We start from the raw sequence: 13,376 nt of genomic DNA on the forward strand, positions 1-13,376 counted from the left end.
TTCATAAATAACATCTTTATTAATGGGTTTCCTTTTTCACATTCCTTCAAGTGATGTTTAATTGAAATCTGCATAGTCCAGAGTGGGGAAAAAGAAATCATAGCAGTAGGACCCAAATGTGAATGTTGCTTTTTGTAAGTTAAGACTGGTCACAATCACAGGAGTAAGCAACCTCCAGAAATAAATGAATGGGGAGATGTGGAGGGTATGGGAATGAAAACCACCAGAAAAACTCATTGTATTTGTCTATTAATGAAGTCTTCACACAAAGACACACAACACCCATTCACATTCATGTGCACAGCAGAATGTAAACTTCCTCTACTGAATGAAATGAAACAGAGCAAGATTGTTTGTGTATGTAACTGAGTGTTGATCAGCTATTCCCACAACGGGAACCATTACAACACCCAGGTGGATAAACACAAGGTCAAGAGTTTGTCATGCCCTTATTACAACCACATTTAAACTAGCATCCTACAGAAGGAAACATGAAAATTGGAGTATTCCCATAATACTAAGCATTACTCTTAACACACACTTTCAAAGCACTATCGCCTCCCTTCTCTTTTCTTAATACTATGATCCCTTTCCTCACTGCTAATGTTATTCACAGTTGGTTGGAAGAGAAGGTGATGAGGACCCCTCCATGCCCACGCAATGGCTCAGCCTGTGGACGTGGTCTGCAGCAGAACACCTCCACCTCCAGCTTCATTTCCATCAAGCACAGGCAACACAGTCCCAAGTCTCCCACCATCACACCACCACAACGTGACTCTGCAAGTAGTACTTTTAATATTTACACCATCTACCGATTTAGCTGCTGTTCTCTGCATTATAACCACCATCAGAAAAAGCTAGAAGGGAAAATAAGAGGCCTGTCCCCTATGTGACAGCTATAAAGACTCATATACTGTCCCCATACTGGTGAGAGGCCGCTTCTTAGCTCCAGTTTTGATTTATGCAAGAGACGTTGCAGCTGAGCACTAGTTTAAATGCAGAATCCTCTTATGTTGGTCATATGATTCTATGATTTGGAAAAGCTATCAGATATCTGTCACTCTGAACTTCACCATGCACAAACTAGGCTTAACACTTTGCATATGATTGTGCAGTAATAAGCTTCAGTTACAATTTACATTAGTTAGGTTCTGAATTATTCATCTCATTCAGATGCACAGTCTAGGACTGTGGGGAACTGATCATCAATATTCAATCGTACAAGTTCAGATCTGGGCAAGGAGTAAGTCTCATTTATTTGCTAGGAGTCTATAGGCTTTAAATCTGACACTGAAGCCCAGCAGGTCAAGGAAGTTATTTATGAAATCAAACCAGACAAATATATTTGCTGCCATGGATACCGGAAACATAAAGCCCAAAGTATTTTGGAGAAAACCTACAACAGCGAGTAAAAGGCATTCAGTAAAAACATTTGTTCAAGGGGAAAATGAACCACACAGCGAAGCTCAAGCCCATCACAGCGAAATGGCAACTCGAGGGCTGAAACCTCCCTTCAACAGATTAGAGTAAAACCTCCCCAGCCCAGGGAAGCACCAAGCACAGCTCCATGGCAGTGTCAGCCAGCACCTAGATGCTGACAGACACATGTGCTTCAAGCCCCTTCTTTGAAAACAACCTGCTTTCTCCTCAGGGAACTGATGCACTCAAAGATGGGGAAAAACAGGCAGGAGTCTGGAAACGAGGGCTGCGGAGAACCAAACTGAACCCCAGAAACAAGCCACGTGGGCAGCCAGCAGCCACACTGGCTGGGTTTGAGGGGAAACACACAGAAAATAATCCAGTTTGTCCCAGTTCAAACCACCAAAAAATCAAACTGGCCGATTGGGTGTGGGCTAACTCATTTTTACAAGCAGCAATGGTCACATTTTCTTTGTTCCTGGCAGTTTCACAAGCAAACCTTCTGGCAGACCCCACATCTGATTAAATTGGGAACAGAATAGTTAGTGCAATGGAATTCTTAATTTCTTCAGAAACACCCCTGTATTTCTTGTGTTGCTTCAGGGGTTTAATTCAAGAGACCAGTAGAGTAAGACCACTTTTGGCATTAGTTCAAGATTCACATTGGCACAGCTGACTGACATGACTTGTACTTTTTAAAGGTGGTGGTTATAAGGGCATCAGATTAGATTTTTCTCTTTTACTAATGCAAAATCCTAAACTAAATGCAATTTAATAGTCTGAAAAAGCCACCTTACTCTAACATACAATGAAACTACTTTGTGGCTTCCCGTGCTTCAGGAAAATATCCCACATATTCAGGTCATCAGGCAGCCTCACTAGTTAAGACACATTAAAATGAAACATTTTCCATTAAAGTTGCCAAAAACTGGATTTACATTTATTGCATGACGTTGCATAAGAAAGTGTATTATTGAAAACCGTAAGGCATCATGCAATTCTCCATCAGCTATTTATTATTCCTTGAAAGATGGTTATATACTTTAAAGTTATAAAACCAGTTTCAAAAAAGTACATAAAAAAATTTAAACATAAGCATTTAAATATTTCTCACATGTTTGTCGTTTTTTAAGCTGTTAAAAAGTGCATTCAAACATACTGTACTGGAAAGTTGCTCTGACCAAAAATGGTGCTGGAGACTTGTTAAATTAAAAGCTGCAAAAGAACGTTGCATGGGATTAGAAAGCTCACAGGTTGTGGCACTTCCAAACCTGCTTGAACTAATTCCTCAATCCTCACAATTTAGCATACATGATATAATTAGCTAAAAATGTGTATTTTTAATAACTAAACAGTCAAATGAATTCAAGTTACGTACACTGAGTGATCAAATAAGGAGCAGACTTAATATTCAGACAGGGGACAGAATGTACTGATGGGATTTGGCATTATTCAATGTACTGTGCCATCCAGCGGAAGCCTTCTCCGTAGCCTTGTCTCTTTAGCACGCTGCACATAAACACTTCTAGCGGCCTGGCGTTCAGTTCTTTCAATGGTATACTGCCCTGCAGGGAGACAGGAGTGGTCCAAGTTACAGTACTGTTACAAAACTCAGCCTGGAGAAGAGAAGGCTCCTGAAGGGGAGACCTTAGAGCAGCTCCAGTGCCTAAAGGGGTTACAGGAAACCTGGAGAGGGGCTTTGGACAAGGACCTGTAGGGATAGGCCAAGGGGAATGGCTTTAACCTGCCAGAGGGGAGATTGAGATGAGCTCTGAGGCAGAAGCTCTTCCCTGTGAGGGTGCTGAGGCGCTGGCACAGGGTGCCCAGAGAAGCTGTGGCTGCCCCATCCCTGGCAGTGTTCAAGGCCAGGTTGGACACAGGGGCTTGGAGCAACCTGCTCTAGTGGAAGGTGTCCCTGCCCGTGGCAGGGGGTTGGAGCTGGATGAGCTTTAAGGTCCCTTCCAACCCAAACAATTCTATGACTCTATGATCTGGAGAGGATGAATTATATGAAACCAGAACACAACAGCAAGCATGTGCACAGAGGGTTTGAGAGCTTGGTTTTCAGTTGCAGTTCCCTGCTCTGTTCCTAACAGCTTTCCAAACACATAAAAAGAGCATTTGCTACCAGTTGTAGGACTGACCATAGCAAGAGCGCTAGTTTGGTTGCTTGCTAAGATCAGCACAGTGAGATAAAGCTGTTGCTCAACTGGAGATTCACAGTGGTATTCGTACTTCATAGACTACATGCAGCGTTGTAAAAACCAGGGCAAGATAAAGAAGAATAATAAGAAGTCAGTAATAACTGTTTATAGCCCATTACACCTATTCTAAAACTAACCTGTTGTCTTTCACACAGAAAGCAAGGTGAAGATTTGCTCCTGCTCAACTTAAACTCTGACTATCTCTGAGCTTTAAGGGAAGCATCTAAGAGTGAATAAGCAAAGAGGAATTACAGGACCTGTGCCCTCCTCAGCAGAGCCACCCTGCCAGTCACTTAACGGGAGCTGGGACAGGAGCCACACTGGAACACCTCTGTCAGCTGCAGGGACATGTCTTTCCAAGGGCAAAGGACAGAGCAACTTGTTTCTAGTGCCCTGTACCCAAATATCTCCTACAAGCAGGATACTGTATTTAAACTAAGAAGAGTTGCAGTATCACAAAGATCTGCAATACAAATCTGCCTTGTTTTTGCAGATACCAGTAGGAACTTTTTTCCTCTCACAACCTCAAAACTGAGACTTCTACAATGATGTAAAACTATTTCTAAGCTTTAGATGAATATGTTAAGTAATGAATTACTTAACTGTACTAAGTCTTCATTTCAAATGAGAAAAGTCACTTACTGAAAGACTCTATCTGGTTTCCTGATACAGCTCTTACTAGAATTCTAGCCTCTGAAAACTTGCTCATCATTTGAAAATACTGCATAGGAAAGCTGAACTATTAAAAAATATCCTAAGTACAGTTAAGTTCTCTCTGCAAAAATGTGGCATTGAATATGATGTAAAAAAGTTGTAGTAGAAATGCATCTAACGTGCACACACAGAAAGCCCAGAATTCATTCTGTATATGGTCATTATGTACCAAGTACTTTATAAATTAAAACCCATTTATTTTGTGTAGTTGGAGTGAACTGGAGTCAACACAAATATAAGACAAACTCACTCCTTAACAAAAAACCCCCACAAACACAAAACCACAAAGGAAGAAGGAGCATTACCTTTCCTGTTGTCTGGCCATAGAGACCAAACATCTCTCGTAACCGCTCTTCACTGATGGCTTCAGGTCTGTCAATCTTGTTACCAAGAATTAGGATAGGCACATTTGCAATAGTTTCATCTGTCATTAGTGACTACAAAGAAAGGAGAAATAAGGAGAGATTAATTTAGAATACAGGTCAAATCGTTACTACTCATGTCCAGGTGGCAGCAGAGCTCTGTGGGGTACGAAGAAATCAGTTCAAACTCCCAGAACTTAAAGTTTAAAGTTCCAAAACCTTAAACTTACATCAAGTTCTTCTTTTGATTCAAGCAATCTTTCATGATCTGCACAGTCCACCAAGAACACGATGCCATTAATTGCAGGCAGATAGTTTTTCCACACTCTGCGAGCTACAGGAAGATGCAAATTAAAAACAAAAGGAAGTTATCCCAAAATTCAGCGTGATGCACGTCAGGAATTAAGAAGCAAAAGGGTTTTTTGAAGTCTTGGCTTATGCTGCCAGTCTTCAGGATGCAATCCCATGTTTTACAGAGCTTGAAATAATGGAGCAAAAGTATCATTCCCTCCACAGTTATCACCACCCTACCCCATGTGCACTCTGATGTCCTGAAGCTTTTCATGTTGCTCCAAGAATTATGTCAACAAAACTAAGTTTGAAGCATAAAGCTTGGAGGTAAATGTAAGTCACTCAAAGTACAGGATCCTCTTCAAAATACAAGTATCAATCAAAAATTGCAGCTCTTGCCAAACTGTATTTGGGATTTGTGATAAGTGGTGAGACAGACAAAAGAGCAGTGAAGGTTTTCCAGGCTATTAAAGAGTGTGGGAAGTCAATCCCTGCAGCATGGTCATATTTCTGATGTGAAACAAGCCAACTGCAGACAGCTCTAACTCAATTCAGTGAAGTTAAGTGAATCAATGTATTCTCTTACCTTGAGCATGTCCACCCAGATCAAAGGTAGTGAAAGTCATGCCAGCAATTGTCAGCTCTTCTGAAGCTAGAAACACACCATTATTTCTGAGAGGATTATGCAGTGGATTGAGCAGTCTAACCTTCTAGCAGGTAGATTTTACTTTCTCTCTTGGCTCTTTTCAGCGTTTTGTTATTCAAGAAGCAGATCGGAGCAATACATTTTCTCTCAAACTCAGTGATGCGTTTGTGTAACAACAAAACATTATTAACCATTAAACCACATGTGAAATATCTACAATGCTAATAGGAGAGAATATTTGTACATCATTTATCCCTACACATTACACAAACAACAGTTGGCTCTGGCATCTGGTTTGCCACAAGGGTGGCATTTCATGAGCAGTACTGTTCAAGGTTCCTACTCTTCACATCCTTTCCCAGTTATCACCTCCTTACTGGACTTCACCAGTCCATGTTTTTAACCTGCGTTGAACTTCTCCTCTTGTGAGAATGCCAGGATAACAATTACACAGCAACCTCTGAGCCAATAAAAATCCAACCAAGGTACATAAATGACCTCAATGCTAGTTTTCCAGCTACACAGAGAAGCTGCTCACGAACACTACAAGGCCCAATTTCCCACAGCTTCTGTAATCTCAACTCCCGGGTCCATCACTCTGCTTGTTACTTACTTCTTTATTTTAAATATGCCACAGTGAACTATCACACACACCTTTCTTTGAATATGACTTGAACTATCTAGAGAGCCCAGAAATTCCTTTGTTTCTCCCCAATTACACTCGGTCTCATGATGTATAATCAGAACCTGCTCTTCACCCAACTCTACAAATACTGTCTGGCTGTGGAACCAGCGATATTAACTTACTGGGGTGTAACGTGGGGACGTGCTGTCCCAGTCTGTCATCTTTGAGCATGTGCAGCAGTGTAGTTTTTCCAGCATTGTCCAGTCCAAGGAACACTAGTTTGCCTGTTTTCTTGTACAGTCCTAGAACACAGAAACACCCAGTGACTAATCAGTTAAACTGAAGAGAGTTCATTTCTAGCACTAGAGACGATTTTACTCCCAAGGACAAAGTGTTACAGTCACAGTACAAAATCCAGGCCAGCCAAGGTCCACTGTGTGCTTTATCAATGCCCTTTATCCATGCTCTCCTAGTCATACGAACTCCATTCACACTTGCTCTTGTGCCTGCTGCACTGCGTGTACACATACTCCTTATGGGATACTCAGCAGGAAGAGGAGAGGCACACAAGTGATGTAAATATGTCACTTGTGCAAATGCATTGACATGTTCTTAGGAAAACCACAGCAGAACAGGACTAAGTTTTGGCAGTGTAGCTTATGCTGCCCCAGCAAAAGGAGAGTTTTGCTCACAGATGGTGGAGAGGGAGCATACAGGTACAGCCCCAACAGTGGGCTCTGAAATATGGACCACTCTGGACCTGAACAGAGGAGGTTTTGTTCAGCTACCTCCAATTATGACAGAAAACTTGTTGGAGGCAAAAATAAAGCCCAGGCCTCCATCAGGGTATTACAGAGAAACTGGTTTCAATGGTAATCATCATCATTAGTATATATATGAATTCTTATGTTGGTTCATTATTATTTTGACAGGAAGTAACCTTCACCCATACCCCCAGCTAACTTGTGTGGCTATAACCTAAAGGGCATCATCAGGGCACTTCTGACACCCTTGCTGGCATGTGATAATGCTTTCATAACAGCAATACGAGATTTTATTTTCACTGCTTGTCATCTTTATAAAAATGACTTCTCCCTCTTTTTGTTTCGCCTCCTTGTAACCCCAGTAAATGCAACAGTTGCTGTGAAGGAGAGGAAGGACATCTAAAACACGAGCACCATATTTTCTGAAGTTTGACATTATTAAAGGGCAATTCACTTATAATTTGTCAACACTACATCCTATGCCAGGATTATTTTTCACTGCTTCATACTGATGGACATTCCAAGTAAAACCTTGTGAAGACAAATTACATTTCTTAAATACCATGTTCTGTACTGAAAAAAAAATACTAAAGTAAAAAAGTGGCTTAACTTTGCCTTTTTAAAGCAGAAAATCTTCCCTTATTCTCTCTTCCAAGATCTGTGGCTGGATCCTACACACCTCCTCAGCAACCACTACCAACCCCAACAGCCTTCTGAAGAGGGCACAACACTTACAACAGCGGGTGAGGAAATACATGTTAGGTACATGCTGCAGTTACATTTCCTCAAAAGCAAACCTGAGCTGTGCTCCTAACAGAACTCTCTCTGCTTTCTGTGTACAAAGAATCACAATACGCAGCTAAATATTGAAATGTGGGAGGTTTTCACATCCCTAGAATCTTTTACTATAGTCATAGTATGTCAGTGCTTTGCAATAGGCTGAAAAGTTTCTTTTACCACCGCTGTGATGATACAGCAACATTGTGAAGCACACAGTCACATTTTACTGCTAAAGCCCAAATGTCCCATCACCAGCTACAGTCCCTGGTAGCTGTGCAAAGGGTGTGTTAACAGCCACCCTGGGTCTCCCTGCACCAGGAGGGCAGTGGGCAGAGCAGTAACATCGGTTTCTGAAGCCCTCATTTTTTCTTCTTGTTTAATGTGTTACCCTCAAACATGTTTTATCTGGTGGGGTTTTAAGTGATGCTATTGCACAGGCACTGATGCCTCATGTGGTAGACATGCCTCTGCCTGGCTGACCTTTACACTGCTGCTGTTTGCTCACCTCTCCCTCCGCCTTCAAGCTAATCCCTGGGATCACATTCCAGCGCGAGATGTTTTGTGGCTTGCAGGAATGAATATTCTTTCATATTCCTCAGCTTATTCCATTTATGAGCTTTACTACTACAGGTACTGAGGAATGTCCTCACACTTCTTTCAAATACAACAACTCTTACTTTCCAAACTCATCTTTTCACATACCCAAATATGTATTAAACTACAGAGTGGAGGAGTAAGTTATTAATATTTACAGAGAAAGGAGGAGTGGGGACACGTTCCCATATATTAATTTATGCCACAGTGAGAAGCTCCAGTTCACTTACCTTATGAAACAAAAATCTACCAAACCATAGTAAAACAGTAACGCTTTTGCCACTCTCAACCTGAATATCCAGGAACCTCTGCTCCCAAATCAGGTGCTGCTGCTTTCTCTGAAACATTTCATATTCCCAAGTGCCTTTCATACAAACACAAGATGAACAAGCAGCAATACTTCAGTTATTAGCTACACCAAGACTAGAGTTTATGTATATATATTAGAAAGGATTATTTATGCATTCTAAAAGTATATGTGTGCAAAGATGTACTTCAAGAAGTGATCTTATCAGCCAGGACAGCACAGGGAACTGCAGGGAGTTTCCCAAATGTTATAATCGGCCTTCTTCAACTGTAAATGTAAATGAGAATGCAAAGAGAAAGCAGTTCCTCCAAAATAAGAAGGACACACTGAAAGTAATTCTCCTTCCTACTTCAAGCTCCAGTATCTTTCACCAGAATCAGACTTTGCATGCATAGGAATGACCAAGTGGGCCAGCGTGCAGCAATCACTGCTTGGGTAAGGAAGAGATAAAACAGATTAGTCGACTTAGTTAAAATTTCACTGGCTAATATTTCGATAGCAGGCCAAGGGTCTGGCATTCAGCAAAGTTTAAACCTTCAACTGATAAAAGGCAGGTGGCACAGCTCGCCACGATTCCTTCACCTCCAGTGCTTTTTATCCACTTCAATGAAATCCTTTGAACTCGTAACTTGTGCCTTTTACCTACATTGTCTGCAACTTCTATTCCTTTTCTTTACTATCCTGACATTGTTTTTCTTCCTGGTTGGTATGGTGCTGGGGTTGTTTTTCCCTTTCTTTCTCCTGTTTTGCACAAGCTAATATTTCACCTTAGCAGATGCCAGTGAAGATTCAGACTGATTTCAGCGGCACCAGTCGCAGAGTAAAGCACTGCTGAACATGAACAAGGGCTTCAACATCCAGCACTTATTTTTTGTAGTCAGTCTCATATTTGGATTCTGAAGTGACATCCTCATGTGCAAAAGAACTGAATTAAAATAATTGAGATCACGTCTTTACAAAGGAGGAAAACCAGGAGAAACTCCATAAGAATCATCTGAATTACACCAGCTCAGATGTAGTATGACTAGAAAAATTAAACCTATTATATTCATGAAAGTAAATGTAGCTTTTTCACAAGGGTAAAGGATTAATGTAAGATTGAGCAGAGTGCACGCTCTGGAAATACTCAGTATTGATAAGTGAAACTTTTGTTCGAATGTTACTGCATAGACACCAAACCAAATATTATTATTTAACCAGTGGCTATGTTTGAAGATAATGGGGGTGAACAGACATTTTACACAAGAATAGCAGAAATAAATCAAACCAAATAAACCAAACAGTAAAAACTTACCTAAAAACTGTAATACGCTACTGAAACCACTGTAAATCCAATTAAATATGAAGGACATAGCTGAATCCTATAGTCTGAAATAAACAGAAAACACAATGCATTTAAGATCTGTTAGAACAGCACATTAAATATTATAAGGTATTTCTAGGTAACAAAAGTAATTCAAAGTCCTGAGTTAAAAACAAAAACCAATTTTGCTTTGGTAAACTGTATCATGGACCAGTTAAGTGACCCCACAACGCATTAAAACAATCAGTGTAGAAATGGAAAACAGAACCCAGACGTTGTGATCCAACAGCAAAGATCTTTTCCTCCCCCTGGAAAGACTTCTGTGGACAAAAATCTTTGCAAAAGGCAAAATAATTCTACCTTAAGTACAGTTTGGTGGAGGTGTGTGGTGTGCCACTGAAGATTTCAAATGGGACCTTCACATAAGCTTTCCGACTGGGAGAAAGTGGCACTTATGGGAGAGCCACCCTTGGGAGCTGCTGGGGTTTGAAGCAGGGGAGATAAGAGGTCAAGAAGTTTTGTGAAGTAGAACCCAAGAGGTCTGATACCAAATAAATCTCTATTGCCTGCACAAAACCTGCCTGTTTGGCTTGTAATGGGAAACAAGTACTTAGCACAAAGTACTGGAATTGCCATTCAGGGACCTGTACTGTCCTGCACAGGCTTCCACAATTTAAACCTTAAATGCTAAGGTTATGTTTAAAAACGGCTCTAGAACACTATGTTTCCCACCAAATTCCTTCAACTTAGACACAGGAAGAGAAGGTTGAGCTGAGAGCAGCCAGGATGACTATAACCACACCTGGAGTGCCCAGGGGAACAAGTTGCTACTGCCAAGGTGATGCTTTGGGGCACAAGAATAAAGCCATCACCGGGTTCATTGCACAGCCATGAGCAATTCATTTCTTAGCTTTCATCTGATTTCCTCATTGTCTAAAATGAGGATAATCACGCTGAAAGCACCAGTTTGACACAGTGAATTAGTGTCTAGGATGAAAACCTCTCAGAAGACTAAAGGCAACATGCTTACAAGCATTTAGCCAGCTAGTTCCTACTGGAGTGCATAACCTGCCAACATCAGGGGATGCTGGAGCCCAACTACCCCAGAGAAACTAGACTGCATTGCTAAATGCAGCTGGCAGAGATATCCACACAGCTGCAGCCTGTCTGGCAACACTCCTCCTGATGCTGCAGCGGTGCCTTGGGGCATCACAAGATGACTTGAGGGCAGCTCTGACCCTGGAGCACAGCACATGGTAGTCAAAACATGGGTCAGGACCAGACCAAAACCCAGGCGCCTGTCTGAGCAATTACACTCATGACAATGAACAGAATTTCTCCACTATGCAACAACAGGTATGTCATGGAAAGATAATATGGAAAGAGGAGGAAAGAATATTTTAATGACATTTGCTTGCACTGGAACAACACCTGTTCAGATGACAAAGCTCTGAGAGTCTTGGTTTCTCCACAACTAACCCCGAAAGCTTTTTCCGCATCCTATGTTACCCTGAACAACACATCAGCTGCAACGGGCACAGGTTTTAAGAATACAACTGAAATACACTTGACCATGCTTAAACGCCCAGTTACACAACATCACCTCTGAAACTGTCCCTCGCACTGCTAAAAAGCAAAGGTCAAGAATAAGCAAACACAGAACACACACGTCAGCAGATTTATTTATTGCTTGAGCAAAACAGCGATCGAGAAAAGCCTCTGTGGGGCTTAGAAAAACCATCGACTCAACCTGCAAATCAGGGCAAACAGTGTGATGTAAGAGAAGCGCTCAGGTTACTGAGGTGAGAATAACTTCAGAGCCTTTGGTTGTATTAACCTCTTCCATCTAGTAAACTTATGGATAAAACAATCTCTGTGCGTTACAGAAAAGACTTTAAGGGGTAAGATTCAAATGATTCAATTGAACAGGATTACTCTGCAAACACAGCTGAAGTGGCATTCACATAGGTTAAATTTCCATCACCAGGAGCAAAGGGGTGTTGGAAACAGAGCTATGCAAATACACCCAGAGCAGCCTCTGTATCAGCTGGCAGTGCTTGAAGGAAAAGACTTTTAAAACGAGTTAAAGATGGGCAGCTAATTGTAAAGGCACACTGGTAATATTTGAATAGAGATATCAAATCTGCCCTTATCACACAGGAAAGGTAACCACATAATTCACAGCAGCGACAAATCAAATCATTATAAAGCCATAGTGGCTCTGCACTTATCAAGAGTGGTGCTGCTAACACGTCCAAGCCAGAGCTACACCAAGCTGAGGGGAGAGCTGAGGCTCCTCAGTGCACACAGACTCAAACTCTCAGCCTCATGCTAAAAATACCATAAAAGCAGAACAATGAAAACTCTGGCAATCACTGTTCACAAGCCACAGTGAAAACAAAGATACTATTTTATGGTTATTTCAAGGGTTGCCTTGAAAATAATCAGTTACAAGCAGGCAGAAGCTTTAAATGGAAAGTGGTGCTGGATACAAGTTTGATACCAACTGTTTTTACAGATATCACCAACTTCCTGATGCCTTCTTAAAAATAGGAGGCTAATTTTCTAACATCACATCAACAACAGAGGGCTATCACTTTAGAAGGTCTCCAGTAACCCTGGCTAACATTATTTCCTCAGCAAAGGATCATTTGGTAACTCACATGGAGCCCTATAAGCCATTCTATAGATCAAGGACAGAGGTTTGCTTACGGGAGACCACTTCCAACCACAGGGATGTGGAATTCCCACCCTTTGGCAACATCTTGAGCCAGCCTCCTGAATGGAACATCGCTGACAGTGAGGACTAGCAAGCAAACTCACACTTACTTCTTTTATAGTCTGAAAAAGAGGAATTTTCTTCTTGTACTCTCAACCTGCACTTTTCTAGCTAGAAACTCCTCAGTTCACTTCTGAAACAGTTAGAACAGCACTTACTTCCAAAGCCTGCGAAGCCTTAGATAAGAGAGGATATCAGGCTTTTAAAGACAGGTTTAAATCACTTCATGGAACAATATGAAACAGAAGCAACACCCAAGCTGAGCAGCTCTTGTGGTAAGTGGAAACACGCTGTGCTGTGCCTGGGTGGGTGCTGACAGCAAGAGTGAGGAAAGAAACCTTTGTCCAACCCCATTGCCCAGCCATGGTTACAGCTGAAAACATGACAGGGGAGAGCTTGAGGTCTGCTCTTAGGGGTGGACCTAAGAGTTTTTCAAGCAGGATCTAAATGTGATCACTTGAAGTTGTAATTTCACATATAATCATTTTAGCATGTTACTATGGCGAACAAAAATCAAGATCCCCAAGATCGGTGAATAAGCTGCTACCTGCCCTTCCACAGCAGTTTATGATATGAAACTCCACTCTG

General features: G+C 41.5%; 1 protein-coding gene across 10 annotated transcripts in view; it reads right to left on the reverse strand.

Moving 5' to 3' along the window:
* The window catches only part of SAR1B (secretion associated Ras related GTPase 1B), a 14,508-nt gene continuing 1,132 nt past the window's right edge, over nucleotides 1-13,376 (reverse strand). For 7 of the 10 annotated variants that reach the window (XM_030504431.1, XM_030504424.1, XM_030504421.1 and 4 more), the window contains exons 2-7: nucleotides 10,001-10,074; nucleotides 6,444-6,563; nucleotides 5,577-5,642; nucleotides 4,930-5,033; nucleotides 4,643-4,774; nucleotides 1-2,984 (exon numbers count right to left, since the gene is read on the reverse strand). In XM_030504431.1, coding sequence (XP_030360291.1) covers nucleotides 2,868-2,984; nucleotides 4,643-4,774; nucleotides 4,930-5,033; nucleotides 5,577-5,642; nucleotides 6,444-6,563; nucleotides 10,001-10,058 — 597 coding nt within the window. In that variant the 5' untranslated portion in view covers nucleotides 10,059-10,074 and the 3' untranslated portion in view covers nucleotides 1-2,867. Of the gene's footprint in view, nucleotides 2,985-4,642; nucleotides 4,775-4,929; nucleotides 5,034-5,576; nucleotides 5,643-6,443; nucleotides 6,564-10,000; nucleotides 10,078-13,376 lie in introns of all 10 variants that reach the window. The other 3 variants (XM_030504425.1, XM_030504428.1, XM_030504422.1) reach the window with 2 other exon arrangements.

Source organism: Strigops habroptila, chromosome 12 (genome assembly GCF_004027225.2).
Source record: "Strigops habroptila isolate Jane chromosome 12, bStrHab1.2.pri, whole genome shotgun sequence".
NCBI classification, from domain to species: domain Eukaryota; kingdom Metazoa; phylum Chordata; class Aves; order Psittaciformes; family Psittacidae; genus Strigops; species Strigops habroptila.